The sequence below is a fragment of the Salmo trutta genome, chromosome 19 (assembly GCF_901001165.1).
Source record: "Salmo trutta chromosome 19, fSalTru1.1, whole genome shotgun sequence".
Taxonomy (NCBI): Eukaryota; Metazoa; Chordata; class Actinopteri; order Salmoniformes; family Salmonidae; genus Salmo; species Salmo trutta.
This window is the reverse complement of record NC_042975.1, coordinates 55,636,090-55,662,841: the sequence shown is the minus strand read 5'-3', so window position 1 is coordinate 55,662,841 and position 26,752 is coordinate 55,636,090. Positions and strand designations below refer to the sequence as shown.

The 26,752-nt window shown below is 42.5% G+C and overlaps 1 protein-coding gene across 2 annotated transcripts in view; it reads left to right on the top strand.

Annotated features, from left to right (window-relative positions):
* The first annotated feature begins 8,442 nt into the window (after positions 1-8,442).
* Positions 8,443-26,752, top strand: part of acadvl (acyl-CoA dehydrogenase very long chain) — a 41,587-nt gene continuing 23,277 nt past the window's right edge. The window contains exons 1-11 of one of the 2 annotated variants that reach the window (XM_029701807.1): positions 8,443-8,778; positions 8,871-8,940; positions 13,372-13,446; positions 13,721-13,793; positions 13,917-13,981; positions 15,857-15,991; positions 22,648-22,792; positions 23,176-23,305; positions 23,569-23,694; positions 25,486-25,684; positions 25,838-25,942. In XM_029701807.1, coding sequence (XP_029557667.1) covers positions 8,708-8,778; positions 8,871-8,940; positions 13,372-13,446; positions 13,721-13,793; positions 13,917-13,981; positions 15,857-15,991; positions 22,648-22,792; positions 23,176-23,305; positions 23,569-23,694; positions 25,486-25,684; positions 25,838-25,942 — 1,194 coding nt within the window. In that variant the 5' untranslated portion in view covers positions 8,443-8,707. Of the gene's footprint in view, positions 8,779-8,870; positions 8,950-13,371; positions 13,447-13,720; positions 13,794-13,916; positions 13,982-15,856; positions 15,992-22,647; positions 22,793-23,175; positions 23,306-23,568; positions 23,695-25,485; positions 25,685-25,837; positions 25,943-26,752 lie in introns of both variants that reach the window. The other variant, XM_029701806.1, reaches the window with a different exon arrangement.

Sequence of the window (26,752 nt, the reverse complement as noted above, 5' to 3'; positions counted from 1 at the left end):
TCTGCTAAATGACTAAAATGTAAATGTAAAATGTAAATGCTTACTTACAAGCCCTTAACCAACAATGCAGTTGAAGAAATAGTCAAGAAAATATTTACTAAATGGAATTAAATAAGTAACAAAGAAAATTACATTAATGAGGTTATATACAAGGGGTACGGAGTCAATGTGCAGGGGTACAGGTTAGTCGACGTAAAAAGTTACAATGTATAGATAATAAACAGTGAGTAGCAGCGGTGTAAAAACAAGCAGGGGTGGCCATTGATTCATTGTTCAGGAGTCTTAATAGCTTCTACCCCCAAGCCATAAGTCTTTTGGACCTCGATTTGGCGCTCCGGTACCGCTTGCCGTGCGGTAGCAGAGAGAACAATCTCTGACTTGGGTGGCTGGAGTCTTTGGCAATTTTTAGGGCCTTCCTCAGACATCACCTGGTATAGAGGTCCTGGATGGCAGGAAGCTTGGCCCCAGTCCTGTAGCATCCGCGTCATCTGACCACTTCCGTATTAAGCGAGTCACTGGTACTTCCTGCTTTAGTTTTTGCTTGTAAGCAGGAATCAGGAGGATAGAATTCTGGTCAAATTTGGCAAAAGGAGGGAGAGGTTTGTATGCGTCTCTGTGTGTGGAGTAAAGGTGGTCTAGAGTTTTATTTTTTATTTATTTTCCCCAAGTGAAGGGAAATCTTAATGCCACAACATACAATGATATTCTAGACAATTTTGTGCTTCCAACTTTGTGGCAACATTTTGGGGAAGGCTCTTTCAGCTTGACAATGCCCCCATGAACAAAGCAAGGTCCATACAGAAATGGTTTGTTGAGATCGGTGTGGAAGAACTTGACTGGCCTGCACAGAGCGCTGACCTCAAACACATCGAAAACCTTTGGTATTAATTGTAACGCAAACTGCAAGCCAGGCCTAATCACCAAACATCAGTGCCCGACCTGACTAATAGTCGTGGCTGAATGGAAGGAAGCAAGTTCATGCAGCAATGTTCCAACATCTAGCGGAAAGCCTTCCCAGAAGAGTGGAGGCTGTTATAAGCAGCAAAGGGGGAACCAACTCCATATTAATGCCCATGATTTTGGAATAAGCTGTTTGAGCAGGTGTCCACATACACTAACATGACCAAAGGTATCAGTACACTCGTAAAAACTTAAGCATAACGAAACTTGTATTTGATCAAATAAGCCATTACATTTTTTGTTGACCAAATTCGACACTCATTGACATACAAAAACTCCTTGCTTGGTGAGAGAAAAAACACCACCTGCTGGAGAAGACAGATTTTGGGCCCAGTTATCCCTCTCGCTTTGCCTCTTCCTCTCTGGCAACTTCACTATTGATTAACTAGATTCAGGTTCACTCAAACATTTTAAGCATTGTTTTTCAAATGATAGTTACAGCTGATTTGGGAATTTTATATCGATTCACTCTCCTTAAATATTTGTCATCTGATGTATTAGTTTCTACGGAATTCCAGAGAGGACATGTTAATAACAAAATATACACTGAACAAATCTATAAAGGCAACATGTAAAGTGTTAGTCCCATGTTTCATGAGCTGAAATAAAATATCCTAGATGTTTTCCATCAGTACAAAAAGCTTATTTCTATCACAAACTGTCATAAACCGTCTCAGGGAAGCTCATCTGCATGCTCGTTGACCTCACCTGCGTCTTGAATTGACTGCAGTTCGGCGTTGTAAAAGACTTCTGTGGGAAAATGCTCACCTTCTATGGTCATTAACACACTGGAGAAGTGTGCTCTTCACAGATGAATCCCGGTTTCAACTGTACCGGGCAGATGGCAGACAACTGATACATATCGGTAGTCCTGGTCAGGTAAAATCCATATATTAGGGCCTAATGAATTTATATCAATTGACTGATTTCCTTACATGAACTGTAACTCGGGTAACTATTACAAATTGTTGCATGTTGCGTTAATTTATTTCAGTGTATTTCCCTCGTTATGTCGATCACGACTAATTTATCTTATGATCACTACATAAAAGTTGTTTTGTCGAACACAAGATAATCAAAAGTACCACAAATCATCCATTCATTTGTTCAGGTGCAGGATAACCACATCATCATGTGGCTGTTGTTTGTTCGCAATGTGGGGCATTTAAGCCCTGAACGATGCCTGACAGGCAACCTGTCTCCCAGACTGTGTGCCACTCCCAAGACCACAGCCCATTGCATGCAAGGAACAACCCAGCCAACTTGGCTAGTCTTGTGAGCTAGCTAGGTAGTCTTGTTGGCTAGCAAGCTAGCTTGTTATCTATGCTGGTTATTATCGAGCAGAACTGATATATGTATAATTGCAAGGGGCACTTCATGTTTTGTGGATAATATTTACATTTACTGTGGGTGAGCTCCATTCCTGGCAGGCTGATCAGATTCAATAGCAGCCTCAGAGGCTGATAAGTCAGGATGCTGCCTTGTAGGCTGTTTCATATGTACGGCTTCTTGCAGACAGCCGGCCGGGCGCATGCACGCTGACTTCGGTCGCCAGTTGTACAGTGCGGCTGGCTTCCTGGTTACGAGAGCAGAGTGTCAAGAAGCAGTGCAGCTTGGCAGGGGAGTTGCAGCGATGGGACAAGACTAACTACCAATTGGATATCACGAAAATGGGGAGAAAAAGGGGTTAAAAGTACAACAAAAAAATGAAACTGGTATACTTTTTTATTTAACCAGTTTTGGTCTTTAAAGTAGGGCCGACAGACAAGTTCCTTACTTTCCCCCCTTCATAAGACTCCTGAATAGCTAAACAGGTGGCTACCCAGACTGTTTGCATTGCCCGCTCCACCCTCTTTTACACTGCTGCTGCTGCTGCTCTCTGTTTATTATCTATGCATAGTCACTTTAACTCAATCTACATGTACATATTACCTCCATTACCTCGACCAACATGTGCGCCCGCACATTGACTCTGTACCAGTACCCCCTGTATATAGCCTTGCTACAGTTATTTTTTTCTTAACACATTTTTTTTAACTGCATTGTTGGTTAAGGGCTTGTAAGTAAGCATTTCACTGTTATGTCTACACCTGTTGTATTCGGCACATGTGACAAATAAAATAAGATTTGATTCCACTTGCCTCTTCCATTTTTGCGGTAATGCTGCAATTTTGGGTAGAGCAGATATCTCCATATTTTTATTACCTGCATGTGTGACAACTCCACCAGTCCTATTTATCATATAATTTACAAAGTTTATATAATTTTAAAAAATGTATTCCCCAAAATAAATATTTTTTATCAATTAGTATATTTGAGTTTAACCATAATATGTTGTATTATTTGTTCTGTCTTTTCTGGTGGATTAAACTAAAATTGCAACCAACTTTCTGTGGCTTGTTTTAATAATAGCTATACTTTGGAGATGATTTCATTTTCAAATAACCGAAAGTGAGAGGTGGTCATCTGAATAAAGGGAAAAGGGCCATTCTTGAACATTCTGACTAATCTGCTAGATAACCAGCTCAGATTTACCTTTTGTATGACTGAAGCCTTTAGTGAGAGGTCTAACGCTTTAATATTTCATTTCTGCCCTCTGAATTCATATTCATTATATAAATAGGCCAGTTTAAATTTTGTTTGGCTTGCCATTCCAAATAAAATATATTTTTTGCTCATATAATTTAAAAAACAGGTCGCTAGGTAAAGAAAATAGGTCAACTGGGATATGACTAAAGAGTTAATCAGAGTGATTTTCCACAAATAGACAGGTATTTACCTTTCCATGTTAGCAAGATCTTATCTATTTTTGCTAACTTTCTATAAAAATGTATTGGAGTGAGATCATTTATTTATTTCGGGATATGTATACCGAGTATATCCACATCACCACCAGACCATTTTATTGGTAAACTACACAGTAATGTAAAAGTTGTATTTTTAGTGATCCAATACGTAATATAGTACACTGATCATAATTTGGTTGTAATCCAGAGAGGTTAGAAAACGTATCTAGATCCTCTGAGGCTGTGGAGAGATCAAAATTATGGATTTAAAAGAAAACATGAATCATCAGCGTACAATGACACCTTTTGTCATGCCTACTCCCGTTCCCGCTCTCCGGCGCTCAAAGTCGCTGCTCTACTAACCACCGGTCCTGTCAACCCACATTTACGCATACCTGGCAACTATCATTACGCACACCTGGACTTCATCCTTACCTTGACTATTTCCCCTTTATTTAGCCCTCAGTATTCAGGCAGTATTGGTTTTGTTCACGTTCAGTACGTTGTTCCTGTTTTTAATCGGCTTATGCTCATTATTAAACTCACCTTCTGAACCTGACTCCTAGCATATACGTTACACCTTCGCTTTTAAGCCCTGCATTTCTAGCCCCTTGATATTATTGTTGGATACGATTTTAATAGTTAACACTTCTAAAGGCACATTTAAAAGTGTCCCATACAATAAGGGGATCTGCTGTACCTACAGTACCAGTCAAAAGTTTGGACACAACTACTCATTCAAGGGTTTTTCTTTTTTTTACTATTTTCTACATTGTAGAATAATAGTGACAACATCAATACTATGAAATAACACATATGGAATCATGTAGTAACGCGCTTCTACACTGCATTGCTTGCTGTTTGGGGTTTTAGGCTGGGTTTCTGTACAGCACTTTGAGATATCAGCTGATGTAAGAAGGGCTTTATAAATACATTTGATTTGATTTGATGTAACCAAAAAAGCGTTAAACAAATCCAAATATATTTCAGATTCTTCAAAGTAGCCACCCTTTGCCTTGATGACAGCTTTGCACACTCTTGGCATTCCCTCTACCAGCTTCACCTGGAATGATTTTCCAACAGTCTTGAAGGAGTTCCCACATATGCTGGGCACTTGTTGGCTGCTTTTCCTTCACTCTGCGGTCCAACTCATCCCAAACCATCTCAATTGGGTTGAGGTCGGGTGATTGTGGAGGCCAGGTCATCTGATGCAGCACTCCATCACTCTCCTTCTTGGTCAAATAGCCCTTACACAGCCTGGAGGTATGTTGGGTCATTGTCCTGTTGAAAAACAAATGATAGTCCCAATAAGCGCAAACCAGATGGGATGGCGTATCGCTGCAGAATGCTGTGGTAGCCATGCTAGTTAAGTGTTCCTTGAAGTCTAAATAAATCACTGACAGTGTTACCAGCAAAGCACCCTCACACCTTACAAAGAGACGGCAGTTGGAACCACAAATCTCAAATTTGGACTCATCACACCAAAGGACAGATTTCCACTGGTCTAATGTCCATTGCTCGTGTTTCTTGGCTCAAGCAAGTCTCTTCTTCTTATTGATGTCCTTTAGTAGTAGTTTCTTTGCAGCAATTCAACCATGAAGGCCTGATTCACACAGTCTCCTCTGAACAGTTGATGTTGTGATGTGTGTAGCACTTGATGGTTTTTGCGACTGCACTTGAAGAAACGTTCAAAGTACTTGAAATTTTCTGGATTGACTGACCTTCATGTCGTTTCCCTTTGCTTATTTGAGCTGTTCTTGCCATAATATGGACTTGGTCTTTTACCAAATAGGGCTGTCTTCAGTATACCACCCCTACCATGTCACAACACAACTGATTGACTCAATGGCAGTAAGAGGGAAAGAAATTCCACAAATTCACTTTTAACAAGGCACACCTGTTAATTGAAATGCATTCCAGGTGACTACCTCATGAAGCTGGTTGAGAGAATGTGCAAAGGTGTCATCAAGGCAAAGGATGGCTACTTTGAAGAATCTCAAATATAAAATATGTTTTGATTTGTTTAACCCTTTTTTTGGTTACTACATGATTCCATGTGTGTTATTTCATAGTTTTGATGTTTTCACTATTATTCTACAATGAAGAAAATAGTAAAAAATAATGAAAAACCCTTGAAAAAGTAGGTGTGTCCAAACTTTTGACTGGTACTGCATGTTATGTCGGAAAAAAATAAGTTATAAATTCTTCTGTCCTAGTTAAAAACAAGTTATCATCCAATAGGCTTTGATTACATTTCCAATGACATAAGAAAGTAGACGACAAGGTTGATTAAGCCTCCTCCATGTATATCTCACTTGGTCAGGATATTGAAGCCTCCATATATCCACTAGTTCCAATATATCCACGATGTTCATGATCTCCTTAAGTACATGAGGGTGATAGTGTGATTTCCTTTACGGTCCATTGAGGTATTTAAAACCATATTATAATCTCCCACCATAATAATAGTCTTGTATTGCTTGTAGGTTTGATAAATTATTATACGTATTTTCAAAGAAGCGTGGACCATCATTATTTGGACCATATAGATTAATGAGCCAAATCTGTTTATAGTCTACCTCTACCTCTACCACATCTACCTTGTGGATCTCTTAAGACAATTTGCACATTCGGATCAAAATTATTATTAATGAATATCATCACCTCATATCATCACCTCTTTTGAGTTTCGTTGCCCATGGGAGAAGTATATTTCACCCCCAGTCCTTTTTCCACACAACTTCAGATGTATTTTTTGTGAACTTGTTCTGATAGCCTTTTGGTAAAGTTCTCCATGTTTGTTGTCAAGGAAGCGAATTTGTTTTTATACAGGATGTACCGCCCCCACCTACTGTCAACCAATCATGTCAATACGGAGCTAACCGGAGATATGTGGAGCCTTCCACATTGTTACAACATTTGGGAGGCTCATGGCATCATCGTACTGAGCTCGATTTGGCCTTCGCAAGCCTCGGAGGCTCCGCACATGAGTGACACCCTCCACACAGAGCCTCTGGACCACATGTTCGGATCAAGCACAAATGGGCTTTAATCCTGCTGTAGAATTCATTCCAGCCAGCAAGAAGGTCAAAAGAATTAGTGACTAAAATGAACCAGTCACTCAGAAAAAAAGAATAATGACTCTTGAGTCAATAAAATTTGTGGTTCAAAAAGAACAAGTCATTCCCGAACTGCACATCACTATTGTTCACACGCATATCTTTGGGCAGATACGCGCTAAAGTCCAACTTCAAAACATAAATGAACCAAAAAAAATGAAACAATATACAGATCAAAAACATGAAAACAACCCATTTATCATGTTCTGTGTTGTCAGGAAGCCACGACTATTAATTGGTCAAAACGTAGAGTATGCCTTCAACCAGCGTAGATTAGAGCGTTGGACTAGTAACCAAAAGGTTGCAAGATCGAATCTCCGAGCTGACAAGGTACAAATCTGTCGTTCTGCCCCTGAACAAGGCAGTTAACCCACTGTTCCTAGGCCGTCATTGAAAATAAGAATGTGTTCTTAACTGACTTGCCTAGTTAAATAAAGGTAAAAAAAACCCAGAACTGATAATTAAAAACACAACATTTGAATAATCAAATCATTATTTAAATTCTCATTATGTAATATTTCCTTAGACAATAAAAACAAAAAACAAAATAATTTTTGTTGTTTGATTTCAGATTCAAATAAAATAAAGAGGCAGCAGGGCTCTTTTCTCGTGTTTTATCTTGTCATGTAATAGGAAATATTAATTAGACAAAAAGTACTGCTAGTTTTCATCCACATTTCCACACTTCATAAATACTGCACCCTCAACTTCAAAACTCCTAGTTATACAACCATGTAACTTAGAAATTTGATGGAAAGAAACTTGACAATTATTTATTGTTTTGGTGAATAGTCATGACTGGTTCAGTCTATCTGTTGTGTGGTAAAACAAGGATTATATTGCTGCTTATACCTTGATCACACCAACAGTATTTTGGTGCATCAGAAGTACATTCCTTTCCAATGGAATGCGGCATTAGCCTTGCAGCATTGCTTTGCAGAGGAAGTTACAGTGCGTTCTGTGTGGTGAATGTGTTGGAATTATCGAACATATGCGTCAAACTGTATGCGTGCGGCTTGAGAGAAATTGTAGCAGACGGTGAATGTTGAACTTTTGTTGCACACATATTCAGATGATGATGTGTTCTATTTTGCGCAAATGTACTATCGGTGTGATCAAGGCGTGACAGAAATGGTAGCAGAAGGTGAATGATTAATTTTTGTTGCACACATATCCAGATGACGCTGCGTACCATTTAGCGCAAAACACTTTCGGTGTGATCAAGGCGTTAATCTGGATGCAAATTCAGTTTTGAGATCCACAGGAGTCATTTGCGTAGCTGGACGTTTCTGACTGGTCTTGGAACTATGATAACTGGATGGGATATGTAGTGATTTTGCCAACACAGCCTATGCCCCTTAACCTTTTATAAACTATCGCATTTGTTGATTTAAATCGGAATGTATTAGTATAATGAGTAATCCAGGAATGGAACAAGCTAATTGGCTCGAGAAAAGTAGATAAAATAGAAACTCTACAGAGCTACAATGAATTGCTAAATTACCTCTGGACACGAAGGGTCTACAGAGCTCCTCCTCATGACGCGATGCAGCCTACACTTCCGTATTTCCGCTGTGTCATGTGCATAGATTTCAAGAAGCTAGACAAGTCTTCCGTATGCGCTGTCTAGACCCGGTGTGTCTAGAATCCTTCTTTCTATGCTGTGGCCATTTTCTTCAGTGGAACGTTTTCTTGGTTACACAACGGCAGTAGACTACTTGAATAAGCCACAGGTTTTGACTCAGAAGGACAAAGTCGTCCATTTGGAGCGCTTATTCGGGACACAAGATCAAACAGATCTCTTTGACCTAATTCTGAAGATAGTTAAGGCGGTCGTTCAATATGCTTTTGGGCAAAGTGAGCTTGACTCCTGCTTTGTGCACAGCACTTCGTATCTCCCCTGCCTTTTCCGGGTAAGTAAATACGTTCTCACTGACAAAACAGCTTTAAAATGATTTATTTCTATACATTCAATCATTTTCAATTCGTATTTCTATTCGTGTAGGATTCAGAAGCAGATCGGAGTAGCCGCCACGCAGAATGCCCGCCTCTATGCTTCTTCTCAGGCTGCGGAGGTAGGCAATGTAAGGACGGGGCAATGTAAGGACAGGGCGCTGTCATAAAAAAGAACTCTCACAGCCATGCACTCGTTTTCCTGGTACAATTGGAAACATTGTATCAATGATCAAACATTGTAACAGTGATAATTCTAAGCAGGAGCGTTTGTTGCCATCTTGACAGCTCATAGGTAATGTGTTCAGGTGTTGAAACAAACGATTCTGCGTCATAATGTTGTATTAATAAAATGTTATCCAAATTAGATAATAAAGTGTAACTGATAAAAGGATGGCATTGCTTCCAGTGGAGGTAACCTATATGGACCTACCATATCCATCAGGATATGTAATAGCATCGAGAAGTGGGGGAAAGTTCACCGTGGACTCACGTGACTCCAATGTAGGTTATAGGTGGTTCTGAGTTCTATTTCCATTCAATGATAGACAGGGGACAGCAGGACATAGCCAGGTCACACAGTACATGTTTCTGACCAATGACCATGTCAATAGAGTACATAATAACCATAAAACCTAGTGGTCAAACAGGGAAATGGTTCCAATTGTTTTTCCACCATACATTTTTCCCATAGGGGATTGTAGAAACACTTAAAATAAGGGCTGTTGGGTGTAGGCTTACCCTGGCGTGAAGTTTTGATAACCATGTAAATCTCTCTCAGACAAGGTGACTTTTATCAATATATTTTCCTGTATTTACCTCCCAAAAATAAAACGCTAATGTGGCTATCATAAAGGATATTTTCTCCAAACAATTTGAGGGAGTGTGCACATGTGGCTATTCTGTGTTGAGTGTTAACAAAGAAACAGGTCCTCCTTTATGCTTAATTTAGAGTTATGTAACTTTAGTTGTCATACATATGTTGGGCTATATGTTTTGATTTTTAATACATTGTAAGGCTGCATGATATGACTAATGATGATTTGAAAAAAGTCACTTAAAAGGCATGAGCTCTACTTAGTTTTTTTGCGCAGGCTGTACACAACTCATCAGTCTCTCATTCACAATTTGACAAGCACTTGATAATGCCTCAATTTCCCCAGCTGCATCCCCTATATGTGTGGCCGTAATGCCCCCTAAAAAAAATCCATGCCTTTTGCGGTCAGTGGCCGTTGTGCCCTTGGGCTGAAATAATAATAATTATAATTCCCTTCTGGCTGCGTGCCAAAGCAGCTCTCATTCACATGGTTCTCTGTCACACGATTGGGTCTTTCTCACAGGCTAGTGAGAAAGTGTGAAGACTGACATATCGGAGACGCAACTGCACACATCCTTATCGCATTCCAAGGTGCATATTGGAAGAACTGTCCACATTTACTTTTTGTCAGCCAACAAGATGAGTATGCCTAACGAACAGCAAAAGTGCTAGCCTATGTCAATCTACTATCCCCCATAGTACAAAAGTTGACCTATTCTGTGCAATAAATAATATTCCAAACATAGTCTGGGATAGTTGTGGGATGCGATAGATCCCAAATTAATACAACCACTAGCATCAAAAAACTATTTTACGCAATGTGGCTGACGCAACAGATCAGAACGTTTAGCTTAAAATGTTGATAAACTATTAGGCTATTTCTACACATTATAAGCACAGCAATGCGCACACCGCAGTAGGCTAGAAGCATGAATGTCCCATTAGCTTGAAAACACCATTATCAAAAGTGACCCAAATGAGATTATGCATGTAATGCTTTTATTATAAAGGTGCGTTCTTATGGTGAAAATGATCTTCCCGAAACTTCAAACTCACGCTCTGTGTATGTATGCCAGTTAGGCTCTACACCCATTGTAAAGCGGATTAATGTGCTTAATTGTAAGAAGTTATTTGGCTACTAGTTGTGATACAAACCTTATCAAAACATATAGGACTATGGGCTGGGCTGGGCTACATGAGGTGTGATACTAACCTTATTAAAACATATAGGACTATGGGCTGGGCTACATGAAGTGTGATACTAACCTTATTAAAACATATAGGACTATGGGCTGGGCTACATGAGGTGTGATACAAACCTTATCAAAACATATAGGACTATGGGCTGGGCTACATGAGGTGTGATACTATGATTTGAAAAAGTTGCAAAAAAAGGCAAAGGGCTGTTTTTTTGCCTCAAGCTGGGCATCATTCACAAGTGATGGGCTATTGTTGTCTGCCATCACACTATTCTTGATTTAATCTTTACATACACTAAATAATATATGTGTGAAATTAGTTTTGATTTAGAATGGACCATTATCATGCACCTGTCTCAACAGGGGCAGCTGAAAAATACATGTCATCTCTACACTTAAGTAATGAATGTAGCATGTTTTTCCCATGGTTCATTTTCATGCCAGCCAGGTAGTCTATACTCCTGTTGTAAAGATAAGCAGTGTACTTAATATTAGGAAAGTTGAGAAATAAATATAGTAGGCCAAGCCTATAGAAAGCTGATGGGATCCTCCTCTTTTTAATACATCACACTTTCTCACGAAATTGCATAGCCTATAGAACTGTTGCTCAACAGGAGCTCATGGGCTCTCATTAAGTGTTTGATTAGATTTGATTATATTTGCATTGATGACAGAGTTATTAGAGGGACAATAGAGTGCTGAGTACCAGGCAGTTAGCAAGTTTGGTAGGCTACTAATGACCATCAGCAGCATCAGAGCTTGGAAAAGCCTAATTACTGTGATTAAACAGTCACATGGAATTAGACTGCCTTCATGACTCGTGATCAGCGGTGTGGCGGTAATACTGTCACCGTAACAACCCTAATCAAAACGTCACGACAGGGTGAACCTACACAAAACACAGCCCTTATTTTAAGCCTTTCTAAAATCCCCTATAGGAAAAATGAATGGTGGAAATACGATTGACCACTAGGTTTTATTAGCGATTTCAGGCCATGTTGAACATTTGTTTTTGTTGACTGAGTGAATAAAATGGCACCTCTGAAATAAAATTCCTCTCTCTACAGTTTATTATTGTGCCCCACGATGGAATCGGGGAGTTGACTGGGGATCTTTCTGTCTGTCCGTTTGTTCGTACGTTACTCACACGTGATATTTGAGAGCACTGGCATTGGGTGAATGATGCGTCTTGCCATAGACATCTGGCACTTACAAAATATCACTGGTAGGCCAGATGGTGGCGCTATAACAAGTGATTGAAAATGCATACATGAAAAGGTCACGCCCTCACCCCGTTTGATCTAAAGTCATGAAATTCAGTACATATGGTGCTTTCACTTCAAGTGGGAACTCGAAAACAAGAGGTCAAATCATGACGTCAGTGATCTCCAGGTCGGAAAGTCGGAGCTCTAGAAAGATGCCCAAGTTTCCGACTTGGAATTTTGAGTTGGATGACCGTTCAAAAAAAAATCCCAGTAGGAGCTTGTTTTTTTTCCCCCCCAGAGTTGTTTTTTTCCCCCCCTCTCACCTTCCCCCCCCTCTCCTCACAAGGAACAAATTTGCCTCATGGACCCATACGGTCCGCCATGATGGATTTTCTGCCATTAACAATTTTGTGAAAAACACTTAAAACGCTACTCTTCTGGCACCGAATGACCGATCTGCATGAAACTTGATATGTGGCATCTATGGACAACTGTCTCTCAACGCAATATTTTATAGACTAGTACTGAAAACATCATGGCTGCTATTGACCAATAAACAGTCACATGGGCATAGTCTTAAAATATATAAATCAGTCAAGGATATTTGTTTTGTCACACAATGTGGTACACATGTTCCAAACACTGTCAAGACTTGACATATGCAAGAACATTCATATCAACCACACGGTGGCGCTATAATGGACACATGTTTATAGCTCTTGATTTGTTTGACTCTAGGCATAAATTTGGCACATGTTCAGGGATATGAGTCTTGCTAACCCACTCGATATCCCAGACACCACTGGCCTGATTTTGACAACTTGGGTGAATGATGCGTCTTGCCATAGATATCCGTAATTTACAAAATTACACTGATAGGCCCAAGGGTGGCACTATAGTAATCAACTGAATTTCCGAACATATATCAAGCATGTTGTCCCATTTTGAGCTTAGTGTTGTGACTAATTGCCCCATTCGTGGGGGACATGTTTAATGTTGCCTTGTTTTTAAATGAACACTCAGATTCTTAAGAGTAATATATTATTGTTTCTTTCATATTTAATCCTTGTGTATAGGAGCAGGGTCTTCTACTGTAGCTTTGACAAACCCTTCGCTATTGTTGCCTGTTTCCCCTGTCTAAAGTACTGTACCACTCCATTCAATTATCCTGATCCTACCTATCAATAATCCATCAGAAATTCAGTTCTTTCAGTCCCTATCTCTCTAACATATTGTAACCGTAGAATTAGAATGAGATTATATTTCTATGGTGGTAATCTCTTCCCTCTTTTCTCTGTATGACATTGCTTGTTTGTGTTTGTCTCTCTACAGGCAGTGCTGGACAAACAGGCTGTTGGCACCGCCACAGCAACCAAGGCAGCCACTGCCAAGAAGGCACAGAGCGTGGTATGAGTGGAAGACTTATGACAAAAATAACAACACTCATATTCACCCCTGTGTTTTTAGATCAACCTTCCTCCCTATAAAGTACTGCTTTGCTGAACTTGTCCATACTGGATGAGGCTACTGTTTGGGTCTCCATGTTTTAAAGTTCAAGATCAACAATTATGACTGAGCTGCGCTTAGATCCCTCTGAAATGCGTTAGAAAGTACAGTATGCATTTCCTGCTTTTTTGTGACAGTTGATGATAATCAACATGACTCCATATATCTCTTGTAGGAGTCCCAGTCTTTCGCCGTCAACATGTTCAAGGGTCAGATCAACCCCTCACAGGTCTTTCCCTTCCCCTCAGGTGAATGGACTAGTCATGTTTAGCTGTCAATGCATACATGTGTTGTTATGCAGCCACTTAGCTATTATGTAAAGGAGAGATGTTGGAAAAACTAACGGTTGTGGACTTTTTGCTGTTTTCCAGTGATGAACGAGGAGCAGACCCAATTCCTCCAGGAGTTAGTCCCACCCGTTTCCAAATTCTTTGAAGTGAGTTTCAATTCACCTTTTCTTTTTTTGTGACCAAATGTTTATTTTATTTTACAAATAGTAAACCACAGCACATAATTCCTCTTAAGTTATTCAAGCTACATTTCTTCACTGCCACTAGATTTGTCATCAGGGTCATGTTCATTAGGGAACACCGTAGCAAAATGTTTCTCAGCGGAAAACGAAAACAAGCCTTTCTTATTGGACAAGTTCAGATAGTTTCGATTATTGTCTGTTTTGGACCGTATTCCTCCATTTCATTACTATTGAACATGACCCAGGTTGTAACTGACCTCTGTCTCTTGGGCTGGCTCATGGGTGCTGTAGAATAAATATACATACATACATACATACATACATACATACATACAGTTGATGTCGGAAGTTTACATATACCTTAGCCAAATACATTCAAACTCAGTTTCACAATTCCTGACATTTCATTCTAGTAACAATTCCCTGTCTTAGGTCAGTTAGGATCACCACTTTATTTTAAGAATGTGAAATGTCAGAATAATAGTAGAGTGATTTATTTCAGCTTTTATTTCTTTCGTCACATTCCCAGTGGGTCAGAAGTTTACATACACACAATTAGTATTTGTTAGCATTGCCTTTAAATTGTTTAACTTGGGTCAAACGTTTTGGGTTGCCTTCCACAAGCTTCCCACAATAAGTTGAGTGAATTTTGGCCCATTTTTCTATGAGATTAAGGTCAGGGCTTTGTGATGGCCACTCCAATACCTTGACTTTGTTGTCCTTAAGCCATTTTACCACAACTTTGGAAGTATGCTTGGGGTCATTGTCCATTTGGAAGACCCATTTGCGACCAAGCTTTAACTTCCTGACTGATGTCTTGAGATGTTGCTTCAATATATCCAAATCATTTTCCACCCTCATGATGCCATCTGTTTTGTGAAGTGCACCAGTCCCTCATGCAGCAAAGCACCCCCACAACATGATGCTGCCACCCCCGTGCTTCACGGTTGGGATGGTGTACTTCGGCTTGCAAGCCTCCCCCTTTTTCCTCCAAACATAACGATGCTCATTATGGCCAAACAGTTCTATATTTGTTTCATCAGACCAGAGGACATTTCTCCAAAAAGTACGATCTTTGTCCCCATGTGCAGTTGTAAACTGTAGTCTGGCTTTTTTTTTATGGCGGTTTTGGAGCAGTGGCTTCTTCCTTGCTGAGCGGCCTTTCAGGTTATGTTGATATGGGACTTGTTTTACTGTGGATCTAGATACTTGTTCTGTTGTTCTGGGATTGATTTGCACTTTTCGCACCAAAGTACGTTCATCTCTAGGAGACAACGCGTCTCCTTCCTTAGCGGTATGACGGATGCGTGGTCCCCGTGTTTATACTTGCGTACTATTGTTTGTACAGATGAACGTGGTACCTTCAGGCGTTTGGAAATTGCTCCCAAGGATGAATCAGACTTGTGGAGGTCTACCATTTTCTTTCTGAGGTCTTGGCTGATTTCTTTTGATTTTCCCATGTTGTCAAGCAAAGAGGCACTGCGTTTGAAGGTAGGCCTTGAAATACATCTGCAGGTACACCTCCAATTGACTCAAATGATGACACTTAGCCTATCAGATGCTGCTAAAGCCATGCCATAATTTTCTGGAATTTTCCAAGCTGTTTAAAGGCACAGTCAACTTCTGACCCACTGGAATTGTGATACAGTGAAATAATCTGTCTGTAAACAATTGTTGGAGAAATTACTTGTCATGCACAAAGTAGATGTCCTAACCGACTTGCCAAAACTATAGTTTGTTAACAAGAAATTTGTGGAGTGTTTTAAAAATGAGTTTTAATGACTACAACCTAAGTGTATGTAAACTTCCAACTTCAACTGTATATATGGTGTGCTGTAGGAGGTGAATGACCCAGCAAAGAATGACTCCCTGGAGAAGGTGGAGGACAGCACCATGGAAAGCCTGAAAGAGATGGGGGCCTTTGGCCTGCAGGTCCCCCAGGACCTGGGGGGCGTGGGGCTCACCAACACACAGGTGAGAACATACACCTTTATCTCTATACACACAGTCTTTTACAACTAATCTTGTGGGGACACACAATTCAAAACATTTTTTTTCTCCCTAACCCGTACCCTAGTTTCTAACACTAAACCCCATTGAAATAGCATTTGACCTTGTGGGGATAACAAAATGTCCCTGTTTGGTCAAACTTTTGTTTGTTTACTATTGTTGTAGGGAATTCTGGTTCCCAACAAGTATAGTTAAAAACACACACACGCACACACTGACCTGGGGGGCGTGGGGGTATCAACACACAGGGACGCAGACAGACAGACACACACACACCTTAAGAGCTATACCCCAACCAGGATGCAGGTAAGCAGGGATACCCTTTTACCTCTATATAGTAAGAACACACTCTATTCAGAGTACTGTACCAACGCAGAAATACCCTTTTACCTCTATACAGTAAGAACACACTCTATACAAACTTTGAATTGCTGTGGGTTCAGAGATGCTATCTGTCTCCAGATAACAGGAGATACTGTGTTTTAACATAGCACAGAATGGGTGACTTGTTTGCGCTTTTGAGATTTTCAGTCATCTATTTCAAGCCTGTCACTTCATAGACTGATGTGAGATATGTTCATCTGGCAACAATTAGAGAATATCACCGCCGGTCTGGAGCAAGCAGTCGCACTTCGCTTCGCTCCACAGGTAATATTACACTTCATTACATTACAACGGTTTGGTTTGTTTGATCTGAGCAATTTTTCTTAGCTAGCTACATAGCCGTCTTTGTTTCAAAGATAATTGTGTAGTTTAGAGTAATTATCGAGGCTAGCTATTTTTTCGTCCTCCTAACGTAGTCAACACTGCTAGCTAGCTAGTCAACACTGCTAGCTAGCCAACCTCTACCGACTAGCAGCACTGTAGAAACTATTACATTACAACGGAACGACTTGATTAGTGTAGTGTTAGTTAGCTAGCTACATAGTTGTCTTTGCTGTCTTTGAATCTAAGATAATTGTGTAGTTTAGAGTAATTATCGAGGTTAGCTAGCCAGACGCGACGCCTTGTCCAGACTCCAGACTTAGTCAACACACCTAGTCATCAAACCCACTGCTAGCTAGTGGGTTTGCTAGCTAGCCAACCGTTACCGACTAGCAGCGCTGTAGATACTAATACATTACAACGGAACGATTCGACTAGTGCAGTGTTAGCTAGCTAGCTACATAGTTGTCTTTGTCATAGCTTGATAATTGTGTAGTTTAGCAATTATCGAGGTTAGCTAGCCAGCTATTTCCGTCCCCCGCGACGCCATTGTTCCATACCTAGCCAACTATTACCGACGAGCAGCATTGTAGAAACTAAATGCATTACAAAGGAACGTCTTGATTAGTGTTATGTTAGCTAGCTACAAAGTTGCTTTTGTATCATGACAAGGTGTAGTACTGAAACTATCGAGGTTACCTAGCCAGCTACACGTTCAAACAAAGTCAACAACGCAGCCACTGCTAGCTAGCCTACTCCACCAGCCAGCAGTACTGTATCATTTTCGTCATTTTAGTCAATAAGATTTTCGCAACGTAAGCTTAACTTTCTGAACATTCGAGACGTGTAGTCCACTTGTCATTCCAATCTCCGTTGCATTAGCGTAGCCTCTTCTGTAGCTTGTCAACTATGTGTCTGTCTATCCCTGTTCTCTCCCCTCTGCACAGGCCATACAAACGCTTCACACCGCGTGGCCGCTGCCACTCTAACCTGGTGGTCCCAGCGCGCACGACCCACGTGGAGTTCCAGGTCTCCGGCAGCCTCTGGAACTGCCGGTCTGCGGCCAACAAGGCTGAGTTCATCTCAGCCTATGCTACCCTCCAGTCCCTAGACTTCCTGGCGCTGACGGAAACATGGATCACCACAGATAACACTGCTACTCCTACTGCTCTCTCCTCGTCTGCCCACGTGTTCTCGCATACCCCTAGAGCATCGAGCCAGCGGGGTGGTGGCACTGGAATCCTCATCTCTCCCAAGTGGACATTCTCTCTTTCTCCCCTGACCCATCTGTCTATCTCCTCATTTGAATTCCATGCTGTCACAGTTACCAGCCCTTTCAAGCTTAACATCCTCATCATTTATCGCCCTCCAGGTTCCCTTGGAGAGTTCATCAATGAGCTTGACGCCTTGATAAGTTCCTTCCCTGAGGATGGCTCACCTCTCACAGTTCTGGGTGACTTTAACCTCCCCACGTCTACCTTCGACTCATTCTTCTCTGCCTCCTTCTTTCCACTCCTCTCCTCTTTTGACCTCACCCTCTCACCTTCCCCCCCTACTCACAAGGCAGGCAATACGCTTGACCTCATCTTTACTAGATGCTGTTCTTCCACTAATCTCATTGCAACTCCTCTCCAAGTCTCCGACCATTACCTTGTATCCTTTTCCCTCTCGCTCTCATCAAAAACTTCTCACTCTGCCCCTACTCGGATGGTATTGCGCCGTCCCAACCTTCGCTCTCTCTCTCCTGCTACTCTCTCCTCTTCCATCCTATCATCTCTTCCCTCTGCTCAAACCTTCTCCAACCTATCTCCTGATTTTGCCTCCTCAACCCTCCTCTCCTCCCTTCTCTGCATCCTTTGATTTTCTCTGTCCCCTATCCTCCAGGCCGGCTCGGTCCTCCCCTCCTGCTCCGTGGCTTGACGACTCATTGCGAGCTCACAGAACAGGGCTCCGGGCAGCCGAGCGGAAATGGAGGAAAACTAGCCTCCCTGCGGACCTCGCATCCTTTCACTCCCTCCTCTCTACATTTTCCTCTTCTGTCTCTGCTGCTAAAGCCACTTTCTACCACTCTAAATTCCAAGCATCTGCCTCTAACCCTAGGAAGCTTTTTGCTACCTTCTCCTCCCTCCTGAATCCTCCTCCCCCTCCCCCCCCTCCTCCCTCACTGCGGATGACTTCGTCAACCATTTTGAAAAGAAGGTTGACGACATCCGATCCTCGTTTGCTAAGCCAAACGACACCGCTGGTCCTGCTCACACTGCCCTACCCTGTGCTTTGACCTCTTTCTCCCCTCTCTCTCCAGATGAAATCTCGCGTCTTGTGACGGCCTGCCGCCCAACAACCTGCCCACTTGACCCTATCCCCTCCTCTCTTCTCCAGACCATTTCCGGAGACCTTCTCCCCTACCTCACCTCGCTCATCAACTCATCCTTGACCGCTGGCTACGTCCCTTCCGTCTTCAAGAGAGCGAGAGTTGCACCCCTTCTGAAAAAACCTACACTCGATCCCTCCGATGTCAACAACTACAGACCAGTATCCCTTCTTTCTTTTCTCTCCAAAACTCTTGAACGTGCCGTCCTTGGCCAGCTCTCCTGCTATCTCTCTCAGAACGACCTTCTTGATCCTAATCAGTCAGGTTTCAAGACTGGGCATTCAACTGAGACTGCTCTTCTCTGTGTCATGGAGGCTCTCCGCACTGCTAAAGCTAACTCTCTCTCCTCTGCTCTCATCCTTCTAGACCTATCTGCTGCCTTTGATACTGTGAACCATCAGATCCTCCTCTCCACCCTCTCCGAGCTGGGCATCTCTGGCGCGGCCCACGCTTGGATTGCGTCCTACCTGACAGGTCGCTCCTACCAGGTGGCGTGGCGAGAATCTGTCTCCGCACCACGTGCTCTCACCACTGGTGTCCCCCAGGGCTCTGTTCTAGGCCCTCTCCTATTCTCGCTATACACCAAGTCACTTGGCTCTGTCATATCCTCACACGGTCTCTCCTATCATTGCTATGCAGACGACACACAATTAATCTTCTCCTTTCCCCCTTCTGACAACCAGGTGGCGAATCGCATCTCTGCATGTCTGGCAGACATATCAGTGTGGATGACGGATCACCACCTCAAGCTGAACCTCGGCAAGACAGAGCTGCTCTTCCTCCCGGGGAAGGACTGCCCGTTCCATGATCTCGCCATCACGGTTGACAACTCCCTAGTGTCCTCCTCCCAGAGTGCTAAGAACCTTGGCGTGATCCTGGACAACACCCTGTCGTTCTCCACTAACATCAAGGCGGTGACCCGATCCTGTAGGTTCATGCTCTACAACATTCGCAGAGTACGACCCTGCCTCACACAGGAAGCGGCGCAGGTCCTAATCCAGGCACTTGTCATCTCCCGTCTGGATTACTGCAACTCGCTGTTGGCTGGGCTCCCTGCCTGTGCCATCAAACCCCTACAACTCATCCAGAACGCCGCAGCCCGTCTGGTGTTCAACCTTCCCAAGTTCTCTCACGTCACCCCGCTCCTCCGCTCTCTCCACTGGCTTCCAGTTGAAGCTCGCATCCGCTACAAGACCATGGTGCTTGCCTACGGAGCTGTGAGGGGAACGGCACCTCCGTACCTTCAGGCTCTGATCAGGCCCTACACCCAAACAAGGGCACTGCGTTCATCCACCTCTGGCCTGCTCGCCTCCCTACCTCTGAGGAAGCACAGTTCCCGCTCAGCCCAGTCAAAACTGTTCGCCTGCTCTGGCACCCCAATGGTGGAACAAGCTCCCTCACGATGCCAGGACAGCGGAGTCAATCACCACCTTCCGGAGACACCTGAAACCCCACCTCTTTAAGGAATACCTGGGATAGGATAAAGTAATCCTTCTACCCCCCCCCCCTTTAAAAGATTTAGATGCACTATTGTAAAGTGGTTGTTCCTCTGGATATCATAAGGTGAATGCACTAATTTGTAAGTCGCTCTGGATAAGAGCGTCTGCTAAATGACTTAAATGTAATGTAAATGTACTGTACCAACACATAATACACAGGTTAGCAGAAATACCAGCACACGTGCGCAAGGATGCATATACAGTGCCTTTGGAAAGTATTCAGACCCCCACATTTTGTTATGTTACAGCCTTATTCTAAAATGGATGAAATAAATATTTTAATCCTCAGCAATCTACACACAATACCCCATAATGACAAATCGAAAACAGGATTTTTAGAAATTTTAGCAAAATTATATATAAAAAATATATTTTTAAATTATTTCCGTAAGTATTTAGACCCTTTGCTTTGAGTCTCGAAATTGAGTTTAGGGTCATCCTGTTTCCATTGATCATCCTTGAGATCTTTCTACAACATGATAAATTCAATTGATTGTACATGATTTGGAAAGGCACATACCTGTCTATATAGGGTCCCATAGTTGACGGTGCATGTCGGAGCAAAAACCAAGCCATGAGGTTGAAGGAATTGTCCGTAGAGCGCCGAGACAGGATTGTGTCGATGCACAGATCTGGGGAACGGTACCAAAATATATCTGCAGCTTTGAAGGTCCCCAAGAACACAGTGGTTCCATCATTCTTAAATGGAAGAGGTTTGGAACCACCGAGATTCTTCATAGAGCTGGCCGCCAGGCCAAACTGAGGGAGAGAAGGACCTTGGTCAGGGAGGTGACCACGAACTCGATGGTCACTCTGACAGAGCTCTGGAGTTCCTCTGAGAACCTTCCAGAAGGACAACCATCTCTGCACCACTCTCAGGTGCCTTTATGGTACAGTGGCCAGACGGAAGCCCCTCAGTAAAAGGCACATGACAGCCCGATTGGAGTTTGCCAAAAGGCACCTGAAGAATCTGACCATGAGAAACAAGATTAACTGATCTGATGAAACCAAGACTGAGCACTTTCTGACCTGAATGCCAAGCGTCCTCTCTGGAGGAAACCTGGCACCATCCCTAAGGTGAAGAATGGTGGTGGCAGCATCTTGCTGTGGGGATGTTTTTCAACTGCAGGGACTGGGAGATTAGTCAGGATCGAGGGAAAGATGAACGGAGCAAAGTACAGAGAGATCCTTGATGAAAACCTGCTCCAGAGCGCTCAGGACAGACTGGGGTAAAGGTTCACTTTCCAACAGGACAATGACCCTAAGCACACAGCCAAGACAACCCATTAGTGGCTTTGGGACAAGTCTCTGAATGTCCTTGAGTGGCCTAACCAGAGCCCGGACTTGAACCCGATCGAACAGCTCTTGACCTGAAAATAGCTGTGTAGCAATGCTCCCCATCCAACCTGACCGAGCTTGAGAGGATCGGCAGAGAAAAATGGGTCAAACTCTCCAAATACAGGTGTACCAAGCTTGTAGTGTAATACCCAAGAAGACTCGAGGCTGTAATTGCTGCCAAAGGTGCTTCAACAAAGTACTGAGTAAAGGGTCTGAATCCTTTATGTAAATGTGATATTATTATTATAATTATTTTTTTTTATACATTTGTACACATTTCTAAAAACCTATTTTTGCTTTGTCATTATTGGGTATTGTGTGTAGATTGCTGAGGGGGAAAAATATATTTTAGAATAAAATGCGGAAAATTTCAATGGGTCTGAATACTTTCTGAAGGCACTGTAAGGTGTTGGTGGTGTAACTGCTGTTTGTGAAGGATGCTACCATGCTACCATAAAGTTCAAGCCATGTCTTAGACCACTGGATAAAGAATGTGCCTGTAGTAGAATATCCATCCCTATGTCAAAACAAGTCAGCATGAAACTGAGCTATGTATGTTGCTTTTGATAAGGATGGCTGCAAAATAACCTTCAAGACTCAACAATTTTTTTTTACCTTTGTGTCCTCTGACGATAGTACACCAGACTGGTAGAGTGTACTGTGTAAATTAAGTACGCTAATGTTTTAATGTCCTTTTTATTGAACAGTATGCCAGGCTGGTGGAGGTCGTGGGCCAGCACGACCTGGGGGTTGGCATCACTCTGGGTGCCCACCAGTCCATCGGTTTCAAGGGCATCCTGCTGGTTGGTAGTCCCGCCCAAAAGGAGAAATACCTGCCCAAGCTGGCCACAGGTGAGAGAGAGAGGCGGCAGGTAGCCTAGTGGTTAGAGCGTTTGTCGAATCCCTGAGCTGACAAGGTAAAAATCTGTCGTTCTGCCCCTGAACAAGGCAGTTAACCCACTGTTCCCCGGTAGACCGTCATTGAAAATAAGAATTTGTTCTTAACTGACTTGCCTAGTTAAATAAAGGTAAAATAAAGAGTCTGGAATGGATGTTTCTGATCACTATGCACTATTCCAGCTTTGTCGTTATTCTCTCTTAGTCATTTTATTTGGTTCTGCCTATGTATTATTATTATTATACCTAGACTGTAATTCCATGTATAAGGCATTTAAAATCTGTTGTCCTTATTTCTCTTCTTTTTCTTCCTCCTTTTCTTTCCTATTTTTATCTAGGTGAGACCCTGGCTGCTTTCTGTCTGACTGAACCAGCCAGTGGCTCTGACGCTGCGTCCATAAAGACCCTCGCTACCCTCTCTCCCTGTGGAAAACACTACATCCTCAATGGAGGCAAGATCTGGATCAGGTACTGCAGGACCACCAACATTATGCTATCATTTAGTATGGCAAACACACTGTTTAGCGTGGTTTATGTCTTGTACACATTCATAGCTACATTGGAAGTCGGAAGTTTACATACACAGCCAAATACATTTAAACTCAGTTTTTCACAATTCCTGACATTTAATCCAAGTAATATTAGGGGTTCCTAATATAGAGTTGTGGTTGTATACAGTATTGCTATTGTTTTCTTTGACTTATCCTGACTCTGTGTGTCTGTGTTGTCAGTAATGGTGGTCTGGCTGAGATCTTCACAGTGTTTGCCAAGATGCCCATGATGGATGAGAAGACAGGACAAATGAAAGACAAAATCACAGCCTTTATCGTGGAGAGGAGCTTCGGAGGAGTGACACAGTGAGTGGTGGATGGAGGGATTGGTGATGGATACAGATATGGAAGGGTGGAGGAAGGGAGGAATTTAAGTAAGAGTATGTACTGTATGTTTCTTAGAAGCCTCACATGATTGTTGATTTAATGACTATCCCAGTCTCTATATTACTTTTCTGTCCATCCACAGTCTTGTTTTAGTGAATATTTTAAGAAGTTTTTGTTCTGAAGATGCACATCCAAATTTTAAACAAGTTGCAGACTAAAAGACAAAACAAAAACATTTTAATTAATTTCGGGCTTTAAGCAACCCCCCCCATTTTTCTATTACGATCTTGTCTCATCGCTGCAACTCCCCAACGGGCTCGGGAGAGGCGAAGGTCGAGTCATGCGTCCTCCGAAACATGACCCGCCAAACCGCACTCCTTAACCTCTGGGATTTGTGGGACGCTAGCGTCCCACCTCGACAACAGCCAGTGAAATAGCAGGGCACCAAATTCAAAACAACAGAAATCTCATAATTAAAATTCCTCAAACATACAAGTATTATACACCATTTTAAAGAAACTTCTTGTTAATCCAACCACAGTGTCCGATTTCAAAAAGGCTTTACGGCGAAAGCAAACCATGCTATTATCTGAGGACAGCACCCCATCAAACAAACACAGACAATCATAATTCAACCCACCAGGCACAACACAAAAGTCAGAAATAACATAATGCATGCCTTACTTTTGAAGATCTTCTGTTGTCACTCCAATATGTCCATTAAACATCACAAATGGTCCTTTTGTTCGATAAATTCTGTCGTTATATGTCCATTTATTTGGCGCGTTTGATCCAGAAAAACATGACTACAAAATATCTCATAAGTTACCTATAATCTTTGTCCAAACATTTCAAACCACTTTCCTAATATAACTTTAGGTATTTTTTAACATAAATAATTGATAAAATTTAAGATGGGATAAACAGCGTTCAATACCGGAGGAAAATAAAGTGGAGTGTGCTTTCTGGTCACGCGCCTCTATCAAACAGTACACTTCACTCGAGCCTTGTTCTGAACAGCCATACTTCTTCATTACACAAAGGAAAAACATCAACCAATTTCTAAAGACTGTTGACATCCAGTGGAAGCGATAGGAAGTGCAAGCAACTGCCTTAGAATTCTAGATTCCCAATGAAAACCCATTGAAAAGAGAGTGACCTCATTTATTTTTTTCCTAGTTGGTTTGTCCTCGGGGTTTCGCCTGCCAAATAAGTTCTGTTATACTCACAGACATCATTCAAGCAGTTTTAGAAACTTCAGAGTGTTTTCTATCCAAATCTACCAAATAATTAATATCCTAGCTTCTGGGCCTGAGAAACAGGCAGTTTACTTTGGGCGCGCTTTTCATCCGGACGTGAAAATACTGCCCCCATCCCAAAAGTTCAATCCCGTCCGCTTAACCCGAAAGCCAGGTGCACCAATGTGTCAGAGGAAACACCCGCCTCAAGGAGTCGCAAGAGCACGATGAGCCAAGTTAAGCCACCCCGGCCAAACCTTCCCCTAACCCGGACGATGCTGGGTCAATTGTGCACTGCCCTGTGAGACTCCAGGTCACGGCCGGTTGTGACACAGCCCGGGATTGATCCCGGGTCTGTAGTGACCCCTCAACACTGCGATGCAGTGCCTTAGACCGCTGCTACACTCGGAAGGCCCTAAACAAACACTCTTATCCAGGTGACATATTGTCAATGCATTCATCTAAGGTAGATAAGACACAACAACGTGACTACATGTATCGTTAACATTTCATTACCTTCTACCTCCTCCAGCGGTCCCCCTGAGAAGAAGATGGGCATTAAGGCGTCCAACACGGCGGAGGTGTACTTTGAGAATGTCCCTGTACCCATTGAGAATGTCCTGGGGGAGGTAGGTGGCGGCTTCAAGGTGGCCATGGCCATCCTCAACAATGGGCGCTTCGGCATGGCCGCTGCCCTCTCCGGCACCATGAAGGGAGTCATCACCCAGGCTGTGAGTAACGCTGTGTGGGACTATCCAAATAAAGTGTTACCTCTATTTGCCCTTCAGTTGAGTCTGTCCTAGTCTCATTGAAGCTCTATTACTGTATTGGTTTTAGCACTTCTTGACCTCCCATACTGACTCTTGTCCTGTCTCTTTGCCCAGGTGGACCATGCAGCCAACAGGGTCCAGTTTGGCAGTAAGATCCACACCTATGGAGCTATCCAGGAGAAGTTGTCACGCATGGCTATGCTGCAATATGTCACTGAGGTACACAGAATATCTATTGATTGATAATCGATTTATATCTTGCTTTTCCACACACTCAAAGCTCTTTACATAGTATGAGGAGAAACTCACCTCAACCACCACCATGTGTAGCACCCTATGGGTGATGCCGTGGCAGCCATTTTACTTCAGAATGCTCACCACACTTCAGCTGACATGGTATCAGTGGAGGCTGCTGAGGGGGTGACGGCTCATAATATTGACTGGAACGGACCTAGTTGAATGGCATCAAATATCTGGAAACAATGTGTTTGCTGTATTTGAAACCATTCCAACTATTCCGCTCCAGCCTTTACCACGAGCCCATCCTCCCCAATTAAGGTGCCACCTGTGCATGGTATGCTTACAGCCACTGGCAGAAAGACGGAAGCAATCACATAATACAAATCATAATCCATTACTCAATCAATCAATCAACCAAATGTATTTATAAAGAACATCATCAGATGTCACAGTGCTATACAGAAACCCAGCCTAAAACCCCAAACAGCAAGCAATGCAGATGTAGAAGCACGGTGGCTAGGAAAAACTCCCTAGAAAGGCAGGAACATAGGAAGAAACCTAGAGAGGAAGGCTCTGAGAGGTGGCCAGTCCTCTTCTGGCTGTACCCGGTAGAGATTATAACAGTACATGGTCATTAAGGCCAGATTGTTCTTCAAGATGGTCAAACGTTCATAGATCACCTGCAGAGTGAAACACTAATCAGTGGTTGTAGAGGGAGCAACAGGTCAGCACTTCAGGAGTACATATCAGTTGGCTTTTCATAGCAGGGCATTCAGAGGTCGAGACAGC